Genomic DNA, 17,084 nt, shown 5'->3' with positions numbered 1-17,084 from the left:
GAGCTCTCGAAGGTCGAGGGGAAAACTGGAACACCTGAGAAACCACTGTCCGACCTGGGCCTGCTTTCCTATCGCAGCTACTGGTCGCAGACCATCCTGGAGATTCTCATGGAGCTGAAATCCGAGAACGGAGAGAGGCCACAGATCACCATCAAGTACGTGAGAGAGAGGGAAGACAGGGTCTCGCTGTGAAAGGGGGGGGGGGGAGGGCGCTGTTCCTTGGGCACCTCTCCACATCGTCATTCAGGAGGCTGTGGGTCCCAAGCCGAGACCCAGGTACAAAATCCGAATTGGGCTCCCGTGACACTTGACTGATTTAAAAGCTGCCGAGAGTGGCTTCAAGAGAGGAGCAAGGACAGAACATGTCACCACCATGACTGTGTCTGGGTGAGACCGCGTCTCGAGTATCCGGGACAGTTTGGGTCTCCTTGTCGGAGGAAGGACTGAGCGACAGATCCTTGGGACCTGACGCTTTCTATCCGAGGGTGTCAAAGGAAGTAGGGGAGCACATTGTAGATGCCCAAACTTTAATCGTAGAATCCCCTGCAGTGCAGAAGGAGGCCAGAGCTCCCTAGATTCAGGAGTCGCCTCTCTGGATTGGAAAATTGGTCAAGTCACTCCGCTATAAAAAAAAGAGGGAAAACCCGGGAATTACAGACCAGTTAGCCTAACGTGTGAGGAAGGATCTTAGGAAGGATATTTAGACCTTGGAGTGAGCGCAACATAGGTTTAGTGAAATGATTCCTGGATTACAGGTAGGGCAGCACGGTAGCGCAGTGGTTAGCACTGTTGCTTCACAGCTCCAGGGTCCCGGGTTCGATTCCCGGCTTGGGTCACTGTCTGTGCGGAGTCTGCACGTTCTCCCCGTGTCTGCGTCGGTTCCCTCCGGGTGCTCCGGTTTCCTCCCACAGTCCAAAGACGTGCAGGTCAGGTGGATTGGCCGCGATAAATTGCCCCTTAGTGTGCAAAAAAAAAAGTTTCGGAGGGGTTATTGGGATAGGGTGGAAGTGAGGGCTTAAGTGAGTTGGTGCAGACTCGATGGACCGAATGGCCTCCTTCTGCACTGTATGTTCTATGTTCATTACAGGGGTTGAGTTACGAGGAGAGATGACACAAATTGGGCCTGTTTGAGCTCGAATTTAGAAGGTTAAGGGAAGTATTCAAGATATTAACAGGGGAGATGAAGATAAACTATTCCCAATGGTTGGCGATTCTAAAACTCAGGGGCAGAGTCTGGACATCAGGGCCAAACCGTTCTGGAGAGATGTTGGGAAGAACTTCACTCAAAGGGTGGGAAAGGTTAGGAATTCTCTCCCACAAACAGCAGTTGAAGCTGGAACAGTTCATTTTAAACCTGAGATAGATTTTTGTTCAAAGATATTCAGGGATTTGGGTCAAAGGCAGGAATATGGAGTGAGGCCCCAAATCAGCCAGGATCTCATTGAATGGCGGGACAGGTTTGAGGGGCTGAATGGCCTCCCCCCGTCCCGATGTCCCAATCCTGAGCACACCGAGAGCAACAAGAGATCCACCAGACTGAATCCCGGGCTGGCGGCATTGTCTTACGGGGACAGATTGACGAGACCGGGTTTGCTTGAAGATTTTTGAAGAATAGGAGTTGGGCTGATTGAAACGTGGGAAGGGGTCCAGAACCCGGAGACACAGTTTCGGCGGGGCGGGGGGCGAATCTTTGGAAATCTCTGTCCCAGAGACGTGCAGCTCCGGCGTCGAGTGGAGTCAAGATTTGAGTTCACGACACGTCTAAATGTGAAACACCCCACCAGAGACTGCGGGGGGGAAAGTGCGGAGATAGAAGTCAGGCCATGGTGCAGCTCCGGCGTGGCCAACAAGTCATTATCCTCGCGGACAGCAGCGTGGGAAGCTCTCGGTGTCTGATTTGAGTTACTAAACCCTACTTTTCTTTAACCTCAGTGAGATCAGCGAGGTAACCAGCATAAAGAAGGAAGATGTGATCTCCACTCTACAGTATCTCAACCTCATAAACTACTACAAGGTAGGGAGCCGGTATGTCTTTGCAGAGGGCCAGTGAGCCAAACTGGCTAGCCCACTCCTCCAGCTACTAGCGTGTGACAGGGGAGGGTACCCGTACCTCACACCCACTCCTCCAGCTACTAGTGTGTGACAGGGGAGGGTACCCGTACCTCACACCCACTCCTCCAGCTACTAGTGTGTGACAGGGGAGGGTACCCGTACACCACACCCACTCCTCCAGCTACTAGTGTGTGACAGGGGAGGGTACCCGTACACCACACCCACTCCTCCAGCTACTAGTGTGTGACAGGGGAGGGTACCCGTACCCCACACCCACTCCTCCAGCTACTAGTGTGTGACGGGAGGGTACCCGTACCTCACACCCACTCCTCCAGCTACTAGTGTGTGACAGGGGAGGGTACCCGTACCTCACACCCACTCCTCCAGCTACTAGTGTGTGACAGGGGAGGGTACCCGTACACCACACCCACTCCTCCAGCTACTATTGTGTGACAGGGGAGGGTACCCGTACCCCACACCCACTCCTCCAGCTACTAGTGTGTGACAGGGGAGGGTACCCGTACCCCACACCCACTCCTCCAGCTACTAGTGTGTGACAGGAGAGGGTACCCGTACCTCACACCCACTCCTCCAGCTACTAGCGTGTGACAGGGGAGGGTACCCGTACCTCACACCCACTCCTCCAGCTACTATGTGTGGTAGGGGAGGGTACGCGTACCCCACACCCACTCCTCCAGCTACTAGTGTGTGACAGGGGAGGGTACCCGTACCTCACACTCACTCCCCCAGCTACTAGCGTGTGACAGGGGAGGGTACCCGTACCTCACACCCACTCCTCCAGCTACTAGTGTGTGACAGGGGAGGGTACCCGTACACCACACCCACTCCTCCAGCTACTAGTGTGTGACAGGGGAGGGTACGCGTACCCCACACCCACTCCTCCAGCTACTAGTGTGTGACAGGGGAGGGTACCCGTACCTCACACCCACTCCTCCTGCTGTCAGTGTGACAGGGGAGGGTACCCGTACACCACACCCACTCCTCCAGCTACTAGTGTGTGACAGGGGAGGGTACGCGTACCCCACACCCACTCCTCCAGCTACTAGTGTGTGACAGGGGAGGGTACCCGTACCTCACACCCACTCCTCCAGCTACTAGTGTGTGACAGGGGAGGGTACGCGTACCCCACACCCATTCCTCCAGCTACTAGTGTGTGACAGGGGAGGGTACCCGTACCCCACACCCACTCCTCCAGCTACTAGTGTGTGACAGGGGAGGGTACCCGTACCCCACACCCACTCCTCCAGCTACTATTGTGTGACAGGGGAGGGTACGCGTACCCCACACCCACTCCTCCAGCTACTAGTGTGTGACAGGGGAGGGTACCCGTACCTCACACTCACTCCCCCAGCTACTAGCGTGTGACAGGGGAGGGTACCCGTACCTCACACCCACTCCTCCAGCTACTAGTGTGTGACAGGGGAGGGTACCCGTACACCACACCCACTCCTCCAGCTACTAGTGTGTGACAGGGGAGGGTACGCGTACCCCACACCCACTCCTCCAGCTACTAGTGTGTGACAGGGGAGGGTACCCGTACCTCACACCCACTCCTCCTGCTGTCAGTGTGACAGGGGAGGGTACGCGTACCCCACACCCACTCCTCCAGCTACTAGTGTGTGACAGGGGAGGGTACCCGTACCTCACACCCACTCCTCCTGCTGTCAGTGTGACAGGGGAGGGTACCCGTACCCCACACCCACTCCTCCAGCTACTAGTGTGTGACAGGAGAGGGTACCCGTACCTCACACCCACTCCTCCAGCTACTAGCGTGTGACAGGGGAGGGTACCCGTACCTCACACCCACTCCTCCAGCTACTATGTGTGGTAGGGGAGGGTACGCGTACCCCACACCCACTCCTCCAGCTACTAGTGTGTGACAGGGGAGGGTACCCGTACCTCACACTCACTCCCCCAGCTACTAGCGTGTGACAGGGGAGGGTACCCGTACCTCACACCCACTCCTCCAGCTACTAGTGTGTGACAGGGGAGGGTACCCGTACACCACACCCACTCCTCCAGCTACTAGTGTGTGACAGGGGAGGGTACGCGTACCCCACACCCACTCCTCCAGCTACTAGTGTGTGACAGGGGAGGGTACCCGTACCTCACACCCACTCCTCCTGCTGTCAGTGTGACAGGGGAGGGTACCCGTACACCACACCCACTCCTCCAGCTACTAGTGTGTGACAGGGGAGGGTACGCGTACCCCACACCCACTCCTCCAGCTACTAGTGTGTGACAGGGGAGGGTACCCGTACCTCACACCCACTCCTCCAGCTACTAGTGTGTGACAGGGGAGGGTACCCGTACCCCACACCCATTCCTCCAGCTACTAGTGTGTGACAGGGGAGGGTACCCGTACCCCACACCCACTCCTCCAGCTACTAGTGTGTGACAGGGGAGGGTACCCGTACCCCACACCCACTCCTCCAGCTACTATTGTGTGACAGGGGAGGGTACGCGTACCCCACACCCACTCCTCCAGCTACTAGTGTGTGACAGGGGAGGGTACCCGTACCTCACACTCACTCCCCCAGCTACTAGCGTGTGACAGGGGAGGGTACCCGTACCTCACACCCACTCCTCCAGCTACTAGTGTGTGACAGGGGAGGGTACCCGTACACCACACCCACTCCTCCAGCTACTAGTGTGTGACAGGGGAGGGTACGCGTACCCCACACCCACTCCTCCAGCTACTAGTGTGTGACAGGGGAGGGTACCCGTACCTCACACCCACTCCTCCTGCTGTCAGTGTGACAGGGGAGGGTACGCGTACCCCACACCCACTCCTCCAGCTACTAGTGTGTGACAGGGGAGGGTACCCGTACCTCACACCCACTCCTCCTGCTGTCAGTGTGACAGGGGAGGGTACCCGTACACCACACCCACTCCTCCAGCTACTAGTGTGTGACAGGGGAGGGTACCCGTACCTCACACCCACTCCTCCAGCTACTAGTGTGTGACAGGGGAGGGTACCCGTACCCCACACCCATTCCTCCAGCTACTAGTGTGTGACAGGGGAGGGTACCCGTACCCTACACCCACTCTGTTTGAGTGCTGCTCACAAAGTCGACAGAAGGCGCCCCTCCCCTCAGTCAAAGGAGCTCTGCAACACAGAGAGGGAAAGCAGGAGGTTACAGCAAGGATTAACTCCAAAGAGGAGGTTAACCCCCTCCCCCACCTCCCCATTCCCCTAAAGTGTAAATGCCAAGTCAGTACTGAGGGAGTGCCGCACTGTCGGAGGGTCAGTACTGAGGGAGTGCCGCACTGTCAGAGGGTCAGTACTGAGGGAGCGCCGCACTGTCAGAGGGTCAGTACTGAGGGGGTGCCGCACTGTCAGAGGGTCAGTACTGAGGGAGTGCTGCACTGTCAGAGGGTCAGTGCTGAGGGAGTGCCGCACTGTCGGAGGTTCAGTACTGAGGGAGTGCCGCACTGTCAGAGGGTCAGTACTGAGGGAGCGCTGCACTGTCAGAGGGTCAGTACTGAGGGAGTGCCGCACTGTCGGAGGTTCAGTACTGAGGGAGTGCTGCACTGTCAGAGGGTCAGTACTGAGGGAGCACTGCACTGTCAGAGGGTCAGTACTGAGGGAGTGCCGCACTGTCAGAGGGTCAGTACTGAGGGAGTACCGCACTGTCAGAGGGTCAGTACTGAGGGAGCGCCGCACTGTCAGAGGGTCAGTACTGAGGGAGTGCCGCACTGTCGGAGGATCAGTACTGAGGGTGTACCGCACTGTCGGAGGGTCAGTACTGAGGGAGCGCCGCACTGTCGGAGGATCAGTACTGAGGGAGTGCCGCACTGTCAGAGGGTCAGTACTGAGGGAGCACCGCACTGTCAGAGGGCCAGTACTGAGGGAGTGCTGCACTGTCAGAGGGTCAGTACTGAGGGAGTGCTGCACTGTCAGAGGGTCAGTACTGAGGGAGCACCGCACTGTCAGAGGGTCAGGACTGAGGGAGTGCCGCACATCAGAGGGACAGTACCGGGGGAGTGCTGCACTGTCAGAGGGTCAGTACTGACGGAGTGCTGCATTGTCAGAGGGTCAGTACTGAGGGAGCACTGTCAGAGGGTCAGTACTGAGTGAGTGACGCACTGTCTGACGGTCAGTACTGAGGGAGTACTGCACTGTCAGAGGGTCAGTACTGAGGGAGTGCCGCACTGTCAGGGGGTCAGTCCTGAGGGAGCACTGCACTGTCAGAGGGTCAGTACTGAGGGAGTGCGGCACTGTCAGAGGGTCAGTACTGAGGGAGTGCTGCACTGTCAGGGGGTCAGTGCTGAGTGAGTGCGGTACTGTCAGAGGGTCAGTACTGAGGGAGTGCTGCACTGTCAGAGGGTCAGTGCTGAGGGAGTGCCGCACTGTCAGAGGGTCAGTACTGAGGGAGCGCCGCACTGTCAGAGGGTCAGTACTGAGGGACTGCTGCACTGTCAGGGTCAGTACTGAGGGAGTGCTGCACTGTCAGAGGGTCAGTACTGAGGGAGTGACGCACTGTCAGAGGGTCAGTACTGAGGGAGTGCTGCACTGTCAGAGGGTCAGTACTGAGGGAGTGCGGCACTGTCAGAGGGTCAGTACTGAGGGAGTGCTGCACTGTCAGGGGGTCAGTGCTGAGTGAGTGCGGTACTGTCAGAGGGTCAGTACTGAGGGAGTGCTGCACTGTCAGAGGGTCAGTGCTGAGGGAGTGCCGCACTGTCAGAGGGTCAGTACTGAGGGAGCGCCGCACTGTCAGAGGGTCAGTACTGAGGGAGTGCTGCACTGTCAGGGTCAGTACTGAGGGAGTGCTGCACTGTCAGAGGGTCAGTACTGAGGGAGTGACGCACTGTCAGAGGGTCAGTACTGAGGGAGTGCTGCACTGTCAGAGGGTCAGTACTGAGGTAGTGCCGCACTGTCTGAGGGTCAGTACTGAGGGAGTGCTGCACTGTCAGAGGGTCAGTACTGAGGGAGTGCTGCACTGTCTGAGGGTCAGTACTGAGGGAGTGCTGCACTGTCAGAGGGTCAGTACTGAGGGAGTGCCGCACTGTCAGAGGGTCAGTACTGAGGGAGTGCCGCACTGTCAGAGGGTCAGTACTGAGGGAGCTGCACTGTCAGAGGGTCAGTACTGAGGGAGCCGCATTGTCAGAGGGTCAGTACTGAGGGAGTGCCGCATTGTCAGAGGGTCAGTACTGAGGGAGCGCCGCACTGTCAGAGGGTCAGTACTGAGGGAGTGCTGCACTGTCAGAGGGTCAGTACTGAGGGAGTGCCGCACTGTCAGAGGGTCAGTACTGAGGGAGTGCCGCACTGTCAGAGGGTCAGTACTGAGGGAGTGCCGCACTGTCGGAGGGTCAGTACTGAGGGAGTGCCGCACTGTCAGAGAGTCAGTACTGAGGGAGTGCCGCACTGTCAGAGGGTCAGTACTGAGGGAGTGCCGCACTGTCGGAGGGTCAGTACTGAGGGAGTGCCGCACTGTCAGAGGGTCAGTACTGAGGGAGTGTCGCACTGTCAGAGGGTCAGTACTGAGGGAGCGCTGCACTGTCAGAGGGTCAGTACTGAGGGAGTGCCTCACTGTCAGAGGGTCAGTACTGAGGGAGCGCTGCACTGTCAGAGGGTCAGTACTGAGGGAGTGCCTCACTGTCAGAGGGTCAGTACTGAGGGAGTGCCGGACTGTCAGAGGGTCAGTACTGAGGGAGTGCTGCACTGTCAGAGGGTCAGTACTGAGGGAGTGCCGCACTGTCAGAGGGTCAGTACTGAGGGAGTGCCGCACTGTCAGAGGGTCAGTACTGAGGGTGCGTCGCACTGTCAGAGGGTCAGTACTGAGGGAGTGCCGCACTGTCAGAGGGTCAGTACTGAGGGAGTGCCGCACTGTCAGAGGGTCAGTACTGAGGGAGTGCCGCACTGTCAGAGGGTCAGTACTGAGGGTGCGTCGCACTGTCAGAGGGTCAGTACTGAGGGAGTGCCGCACTGTCAGAGGGTCAGTACTGAGGGAGTGCTGCACTGTTTGAGGGTCAGTACTGAGGGAGTGCTGCACTGTTTGAGGTGCTGTCTTTCAGGATGAGACATTAAACTGAGGCTCCGTCTGTTCTTTCGGGTGGGGGTAAAAGGTCCCACGCTCCCTATTGAAAGAACAGGGGGAGGTGGGCGGACCCAGTGACCCGGGTTCAATATTCATCCCTCGACCCACGCCACTAAAAACAGATGGTCTGGGTCTTAATCACATTGCGGTGTGTAAATTGGCTGCTGTGTGCCATCTGAACGGGAGTACTTTGTTCGCTGTTGGGAGTTGCTGTGTGTGTGTGTGGAACGAGAGATGGGCTTTGTGTTGGAGGGGGGTCTTGTGCACAGACTAAATGTTGCTGTTTCTCTTTGCTTGGGTTTTCAGGGCCAGTACATACTGACGCTTTCCGAGGACATTGTCGAGGGTCACGAGAAAGCCATGATGAAGAGACACCTACGCATTGACTCCAAGTGCCTGCACTTTACACCCAAGGACTGGAGCAAGAGGGGCAAATGGTAAACATGGGACCAAACAGCGGCTCACCGAGAGAGAGACTGTCAGCGGAGCAGGCCCGCTCCTCCACTCGCTCATTGCCGTTTGTCTAGTCACAGCGCTCCGCACACGCCAGACCCTCGCTGCTGGGGCGCGCCCAGTGTTCAGTAAACAATCTTCGTCGTCTTGGAACCTTCCCGCACTCTCTCCACGACCAGTCGGAACGGTCACGGGCATTTCCCTTGTGCAGTGCGGAGACTGCTGGTCCAGGAGGCTGCGTTTCGAATTGGGTCGGGTGTTCACCCCCGGCACCTGCCCCCCCCCGAACCCTGGGTCACACCGGTGCTGGGAGGGGGGGGGGGGGGGGTCGCGCATTGTTTGCACGCACGCACTTTGCAGTACACGGCTCCTGGACGGTGGTCAGGAAAGGGTGAGCGGGGAGGGGGAATCAGATGGGCTGAGCTGAATGTGTGACGAGGCCCAATCCAGCGTCCGGAGGCTGAGTTTGAGCTGGCCGTCGACGGGCACGATAGGATTCTGCATCCACAGGGAGCTCCGCATGAGGAAGAGCATCAGTCCGGGGTGTGCAGAGACTCTGGGAGCCCAGCAGGGGGCGGCTCGTCCAAACTCTCGACTCCAGGGAGCGGTCGAGACCCCCGAATTGTCCGTCCTTATTGCAAACTGCTGGCGGACACCAGAGAGACCTTGAGTGAGGTGATGGTGTGGCCATGGTCACAGCCCCCCAGCGCTGATTGTGTCTGCCACTGACACACACACCTTGTATCTGGACTCGTTACAGCAAACAACCAGGACGATCGACCTATTTAACTTCCCATTCAAACACCAACAGCTTGTTGTGATGACGTGTGTGTGTGCCGGCAAAACATTGCCCCAAGTAGCCACCGTCCACGCTCACCTTTCTTCCTCCCTGCACAATCAGACATTAGGCAAAGATTCACAGCTCTGGGGGCAGTGGGAGGGCTGCCTCGCATAACGTCCAATGTGTTATTTGTGGGAATATTGCCACGTTATTGCTTCTCCTCAGCGTTTGGTGGATGTACAGTGTAGAGGGAGCTTTACTCTGTATCTAACCCCGTGCTGTACCTGTCCTGGGAGTGTTTGATGGGGATAGTGTAGAGGGAGCTTTACTCTGTATCTAACCCCGTGCTGTACCTGTCCTGGGAGTGTTTGATGGGGACAGTGTAGAGGGAGCTTTACTCTGTATCTATCCCCGTGCTGTACCTGTCCTGGGAGTGTTTGATGGAGACAGTGTAGAGGGAGCTTTACTCTGTATCTAACCCCGTGCTGTACCTGTCCTGGGAGTGTTTGATGGGGACAGTGTAGAGGGAGCTTTACTCTGTATCTATCCCCGTGCTGTACCTGTCCTGGGAGTGTTTGATGGGGACAGTGTAGAGGGAGCTTTACTCTGTATCTAACCCCGTGCTGTACCTGTCCTGGGAGTGTTTGATGGGAACAGTGGGAGAAACAGAAGTTTCTAATCTCACTGTGATGCTCTGGTTAGAGAGAGACTGTTACTTTTTTCCTTCTGCTCCACTGGATTGCGGTTGTGGGTGGGGGGGCTGCTTGCTCCCTTCCAGGATCGTTGGGATACAGATCTCCCAGCTGCTGGAGGTGGTAAAGCCGCTTGTGAGTGGACTGTGGGCCTCCCAACGGCCCACAATCCACGATGGAGACCGAGGGTGGCTCTTTCCGTTTGCAGGATCATCGCCAAGCAGGAGGACAACCTGGGACACCATGATGTTTTAAAATGCCAAGAATCTTATTTATGTATCTGATGGAAAAGAAATGCCAGCCCGTTTTAAATAAGCTATGGACGTGCAATGGGAAGCGTGTCGAGGACTTTGGTCGCTCTGGGGACGATGATCTCTCTCCCTCTCCCACCCCCACCTCGGTCCTGATGTGGCGGAGCCTCTTCCCGGCTCCTCAGTTGCGCGTCGTGCTGTGTTCGGCCTGATGGGAGCTTGTGTGACTCTTTGTAAATCTGATGTATCTTAACAGTGCCAGAATCAGAAATCCTGTGGAAATGTGTTTTCTTTTCCCTTTGTAATCCAGTCTGTACAGAGTAAATATTAATGTATCATGCCTCAGTATCTGGGCTCTGTAACAACTTGCACCCTCTCTCCGCCCGACTGGAACACGACTAAACCCATACTTTGCTTCTGGCTTCACAAAGGGGGACACAAATAATACTGGAAACGTTGGGGAATGCAGACTTTAGAGAGGGGGAGGAACTGCAGGTGATCAACATCAGTAGAGAAATGGTGTTGGGGAAATTGATGGGATTGAAGGCTGATAAATCCCAAGGGCCTGAGAATCTACATCCCAGTGGAGTAAAGGAAGTGGCTGTAGAAATAGTGGATGCATTGGGGGCCATCTTCCAGGATTCTATAGACTCTGGAACAAAGAACAAAGAAATGTACAGCACAGGAACAGGCCCTTCGGCCCTCCAAGCCCGTGCCGACCATACTGCCCGACTAAACTACAATCTTCTACACTTCCTGGGTCCGTATCCTTCTATTCCCATCCTATTCATATATTTGTCAAGATGCCCCTTAAATGTCCCTATCGTCCCTGCCTCCACTACCTCCTCCGGTAGTGAGATCCAGGCACCCACTACCCTCTGCGTAAAAAACTTGCCTCGTACATCTACTCTAAACTTTGCCCCTCTCACCTTAAACCTATGCCCCCTAGTAATTGACCCCTCTACCCTGGGAAAAGCCTCTGACTATCCACTCTGTCTATGCCCCTCATAATTTTGTATACCTCTATCAGGTCGCCCCTCAACCTCCTTCGTTCCAGTGAGAACAAACCGAGTTTATTCAATCGCTCCTCATAGCTTATGCCCTCCATACCAGGCAACATTCTGGTAAATCTCTTCTGCACCCTCTCTAAAGCCTCCACATCCTTCTGGTATTGTGGCGACCAGAATTGAACACTATACTCCAAGTGTGGCCTAACTAAGGTTCTATACAGCTGCAACATGACTTGCCAATTCTTATACTCTGTATTCTTATGTACAGTCCCTGCAAATTAGAGGGGAGCTAATGTAACCCGACTATATAAAAAGAGAAAACAGGGAACTAGACATGTGGTTAGGGGTGGTGTATTGAGATGGATAGAAAACTGGTTGACGGCAGCACGGGGGCGCAGTGGTTAGCACCGCTATCTCATGGCGTCGAGGGCCCGGGTCACTGTCCGTGTGGCGTTTGCCCATTCTCCCCGTATTTGCGTGAGTCTCACCCCCGCAACCCAAATATGTGCAGGGTAGGTGGATTGGCCAGGCTAAATTGTCCCTTAATTGGGAAACAAAGAATTGGGTACGCTAAATTTAAATTGAAAAAACCCGGTTGGCAGGCAGGAAACAAGAGTATGAATTAACAGTTCTTTTTCCAAGTGGCAGGCAGTGAGTAGTGGGGTACCGCAGGGATCGGTGCTGGGACCCCAGCTATTCACAATATCAATGATTTAGATGAGGGAACTAAATGTAGGAACTCCAAATATTCTCTTGTGAGAACGCAGAGATGCTTCAGTGTGATTTTGACAAGTTGAGTGAGTGGGGAAATGCAGTATAATATGGATAAATGTGAGGTTATCCACTTTGGAAGCAGAAACGAGAAGGCAGACTATTATCTGAATGGCCAGAAGTTAGGAGAGGGGAATGTGCAGCGGGACCTGGGTGTCCTCGGACACCAGTCACTGAAGGTAAGTGCGCAGGTACAGCAGGCAAACGGTATGCTGGCCTTCATTGAGAGAGGATTAGAGTGCAGGAGCAGGGATGTCTTGCTGCAATTATACAGAGTCTTTGTGAGGCCACACCTGGAATAGTGTGAGCAGTTTTGGTGTCCTTACCAAGAGGAAGGATGTTCTAGCAATGGAGGGAGCGTAGCGAAGGTTTACCAGACTGATTCCTGGGATGGTGGGACTGATGTACGAGGAAAGATTCAATCGGTTAGGATTATATTCTCTGGAGTTCAGAAGAATGAGGGGGGGTTCCTCTAAAATTCGAACAGAACTGGACAGGGTAGATGCAGGAAGGCTGTTCCCGATGGTGGGTGTGTCCAGAACCAGGGGTCACAGTCTGAGGATACGGGGGGGCCATTTAGCACAGAGATGAGACATTTCACACAGAGTGGAATTCACTACCACAGGAAGTAGTCGAGGCCAAAACACTTCAAGAAGCAGTTAGATACAGCACTTGGGGTGAAGGGGATCAAAATATATCAGGGGATTAGGTTATTGAGTTGGATGATCAGAATGAATGGCGGAGCAGACTCCCAAGTGCCGAATGGCCTCCTATTTTCCATGTTTCTATGAATGAGCTGGGCTGAGTCATTGACAGGTTGCTGCTGGCCTGTGAGTATTGACTGCCGAGCTGGACCCCCCCTGCCCGCCACAACCAATCAGAAATAATTGGTAAATAAGAGGCTTTGTTAAATCTGCTGAAAAATAATCTGTTTATTTCTGCAGGAGGGACACAGACGTGCTTTCCCGAGGGTCCTGGGCCTCAATGTCAGCCTCCCCCCCCCCCCCCCCCCCCCCCCAAGTCGTGTGCTTCTCATGCTTGGGGTGGGGTGCGGTTTGGGAGCCAATCCTGTTCCCCCGCCGAGCAGTCCCCCTCTCTCCAAGCCGCTCACTGATCCTCCACTGGAGCGTGGACCTGCAAACACAACACAGTCCACCTTTCAAATCGGCAGCCGCAGTGACCGCCCCCTTGCGTCAAGGTTGGCGGCAGAGTAACATTCCCAGCAGAAATGGCCGCCTCTGCTTCCCACGCCCATTCACGTCGGGTAAAGGCTCCCCCACCGCAAGCTCAAACCCGTTGCTCGATTACCTTGTGCACTAAAGCTCTATTTTGATCCCTAACGCGTACTCCGACACTAACGTTATAGGGGGTGACATATTAACAAGGATAAAGGATTGGTTAGCTAACGGAGCAGACGGTAGGCATAAATAGGCCATTTTTGCTTTGGCAGGATGTGACGAGTGGAATGTCACAGGGATCAGTGCTGGGACCTCAATCCTGGACAAATCGTATCAGTGACTTGTGTAACAGCCTTTCCTGTTTATTTCCTTTTATTTTGGGCCCGTGGACCCATCATGGGAATGCGCCGTCTAGCAGAAGACTGCTTGCCAGGACGGTGTCCCTAGACTGTGTATTTGGAGAAACCAGACTCGGCGGCACCGAGTGAATCTTGGGAAGCGGTTTTGGAGGAAGGCGGTTTGATTGGCTGACTGGCAGCCGGTGGGTGGGCCAGGGAGAGTGTTCTGCCTGACAACGGTCAGCGACTGGTTCCGACTTTCTGATAGAACTGGGCAGAAGCCTCCAGACCTTCAAAGGGAGAGGAGCTTTGTTGCGGTCTGTCGGAGTCTGCAGTGACGATCATTACAAGCTAAAGGAAAAGGAAATGGGCGACTGGAGGCCCAACCTTCCGCTTCCCTTGGTGTGGGGGAGTTTCCTGCACCCCGCAAGGCCTGGCTCCAGTTTAAAGGTTCTGCCCCAATTGTTGCAGACCCCACACCAGAGGGAATAGTGTCTCTCTCTCTCAACCCTATTGAAACCTTTAATCATCTTTAACCCCTCAATGAGATCACCCCTCAATCTTTCACACTCGGGGGAACACAAGCCTGGTCTGTGCTGTGTCAGAGGTGTGAGGGGATTAAAATAAAAATACTCACAGCTTCCGCGATGGGGACCCAGCTCATTGCCATGACAACGCTGTCATCAGCTGTGGGAGGAGTCTCCAGGTTCCAGTAAGTCAATGAAGAAAAAGCGGACTTCACACTCACTCTGCGCTCCTGTAAGTTATAGCAGACCTCATCAGGAGGGTTTCTCATGCTTAATGTTATCAAGGTTTAATGACTGATGCCAACTGCACGTCCGCGAACCCTCCCATCAGCAGCGAACAGGTGCTTCTGCGCGTCCGCCTCTACAACCGTCCTGCCAGAGGTCAGATTTCTCAGTCAGTAAGACATTGGGTATGAGCCCCAGAAACAAGCCCAACACTCCCCAACCTCACTGCTCAGAGGGTCAGTACTGAGGGAGTGCTGCACTGTCAGAGGGTCAGTACCGAGGGAGTGCTGCACTGTCAGAGGGTCAGTACTGAGGGAGTGCCGCACTGTCAGAGGGTCAGTACTGAGGGAGTGCCGCACTGTTAGAGGGTCAGTACTGAGGGACCGCCGCACTGTCAGAGGGTCAGTACTGAGGGAGTGCCGCACTGTCAGAGGGTCAGTACTGAGGGAGCGCCGTACTGTCAGAGGGTCAGTACTGAGGGAGTGCCGCACTGTCAGAGGGTCAGTACTGAGGGAGCGCCGCACTGTCAGAGGGGCAGTACTGAGGGAGTGCTGCACTGTCAGAGGGTCAGTACTGAGGGAGTGCTGCACTGTAAAAGTGTCAGTACTGAGGGAGTGCCGCACTGTCAGAGGGTCAGTACTGAGGGAGTGCTGCACTGTCAGAGGGTCAGTACTGAGGGAGTGCCGCACTGTCAGAGGGTCAGAACTGAGGGAGTGCTGCACTGTCAGAGGGTCAGTACTGAGGGAGCGCCGCACTGTCAAGAGGGTCAGTACTGAGGGAGTGCTGCACTGTCAGAGGGTCAGTACCGAGGGAGTGCTGCACTGTCAGAGGGTCAGTACTGAGGGAGCGCCGCACTGTCTGAGGGGCAGTACTGAGGGAGTGCTGCACTGTCAGAGGGTCAGTACTGAGGGAGCGCCGCACTGTCAGAGGGTCAGTACTGAGGGAGTGCTGCACTGTCAGAGGGTCAGTACCGAGGGAGTGCTGCACTGTCAGTGGGGCAGTACTGAGGGAGTGCTGCACTGTCAGAGGGTCAGTACTGAGGGAGTGCTGCACTGTCAGAGGGTCAGTACTGAGGGAGTGCTGCACTGTAAAAGTGTCAGTACTGAGGGAGTGCCGCACTGTCAGAGGGTCAGTACTGAGGGAGTGCTGCACTGTCAGAGGGTCAGTACTGAGGGAGTGCCGCACTGTCAGAGGGTCAGTACTGAGGGAGTGCCGCACTGTCAGAGGGTCAGTACTGAGGGAGTGCCGCACTGTCAGAGGGTCAGTACTGAGGGAGCGCCGCACTGTCAGAGGGTCAGTACTGAGGGAGTGCCGCACTGTCAGAGGGTCAGTACTGAGGGAGTGCCGCACTGTCAGAGGGTCAGTACTGTGGGAGTGCCGCACTGTCAGAGGGTCAGTACTGAGGGATTGCCGCACTGTCAGAGGGTCAGTACTGAGGGAGTGCCGCACTGTCAGAGGGTCAGTACTGAGGGAGTGCCGCAGTGTCAGAGGGTCAGTACTGAGGGAGCCCCGCACTGTCAGAGGGTCAGTACTGAGGGAGTGCCGCACTGTTAGAGGGTCAGTACTGAGGGAGTGCCGCACTGTCAGAGGGTCAGTACTGGGGGAGTGCTGCACTGTCAGAGGGTCAGTACTGAGGGAGTGCCGCACTGTCAGAGGGTCAGTACTGAGGGAGTGCTGCACTGTTAGAGGGTCAGTACTGAGGGAGCGCTGCCCTGTCAGAGGGTCAGTACTGAGGGAGTGCCGCACTGTCTAAGAGGGTCAGTACTGAGCGAGTGCTGCACTGTCAGAGGGTCAGTACTGAGGGAGTGCCGCACTGTCAGAGGGTCAGTACTGAGGGAGTGCCGCACTGTCAGAGGGTCAGTACTGAGGGAGCGCCGCACTGTCAGAGGGTCAGTACAGAGGGAGTGCCGCACTGTCAGAGGGTCAGTACTGAGGGAGTGCCGCACTGTCAGAGGGTCAGTACTGAGGGAGTGCCGCACTGTCAGAGGGTCAGTACTGAGTGAGTGCCGCACTGTCAGAGGGTCAGTACTGAGGGAGTGCTGCACTGTCAGAGGGTCAGTACTGAGGGAGTGCTGCACTGTCAGAGGGTCAGTACTGAGGGAGAGCCGCACTGTCAGAGGGTCAGTACTGAGGGAGTGCTGCACTCTCAGAGGGTCAGTACTGAGGGAGTGCCGCACTGTCAGAGGGTCAGTACTGAGTGAGTGCTGCACTGTCAAGAGGATCAGGACTGAGACCATCTTCGAATCAACACCCACCCTGGACATCACAAGTACGACTGACTGCTCTCTCACCTCCGCCTCCAGGCATGACTCTTGGTCTTCCTTCAGAATGAGTCCAACGTACCCGGGGGCACAAGGAGATCCCGCCCCCGCAGGGCCCGGCCTCGGAAGGACGCCTGCATCTCTGAAAGAAATAAAGCAGCTGCCTGTTAATTGATGAAAAGGGGTGTGTGTGTGAAAAAGACTTGTTGGGGGAGGGGGGGGGGGGAGAAGAAGACGGGGGTGGGGGGGGGGAGAAGAAGAAGGGGGGGGGAGAAGAAGACGGGGGTGGGGGGGGGTGAGAAGAAGACGGGGGTGGGGGGGGGTGGGAAGAAGACGGGGGTGGGGGGGGGTGGGAAGAAGACGGGGGTGGGGGGGGGGTGGGAAGAAGACGGGGGTGGGGGGGGGTGGGAAGAAGACGGGGGTGGTGGGGGGGTGGGAAGACGACGGGGGGGGGGGGGGGTGTGGGAAGAAGGGGGGGGGGAA

General features: G+C 56.0%; 1 protein-coding gene and 1 long non-coding RNA gene across 2 annotated transcripts in view; one reads left to right on the top strand and one right to left on the bottom strand.

The window, feature by feature from the left end:
* LOC140407684 (histone acetyltransferase KAT5) overlaps positions 1-10,631 on the top strand; it is a gene marked incomplete at its 5' end in the record, with an annotated part of 14,469 nt that extends 3,838 nt beyond the window's left edge. Inside the window, 3 exons of the mRNA XM_072495003.1 lie at positions 1-155; positions 1,933-2,014; positions 8,421-10,631. The exon at positions 1-155 is cut by the window's left edge and continues 5 nt beyond it. Of these exons, the coding sequence (XP_072351104.1) occupies positions 1-155; positions 1,933-2,014; positions 8,421-8,555 (372 nt within the window). The remainder of the gene's footprint in view (positions 156-1,932; positions 2,015-8,420) is intronic.
* A 2,358-nt stretch (positions 10,632-12,989) lies between these two features.
* On the bottom strand, positions 12,990-16,746 carry LOC140407683 (uncharacterized). The gene is made up of 3 exons (XR_011939756.1): positions 16,632-16,746; positions 14,226-14,345; positions 12,990-13,206 (listed from the first exon to the last, which is right to left on the bottom strand). It is a non-coding gene; the product is annotated as an uncharacterized lncRNA (long non-coding RNA).
* Positions 16,747-17,084: the final 338 nt, after the last annotated feature.

Source organism: Scyliorhinus torazame, unplaced genomic scaffold (genome assembly GCF_047496885.1).
Source record: "Scyliorhinus torazame isolate Kashiwa2021f unplaced genomic scaffold, sScyTor2.1 scaffold_1807, whole genome shotgun sequence".
Lineage (NCBI taxonomy): Eukaryota > Metazoa > Chordata > Chondrichthyes > Carcharhiniformes > Scyliorhinidae > Scyliorhinus > Scyliorhinus torazame.
This window is presented reverse-complemented; position numbering and strand designations above follow the sequence as displayed.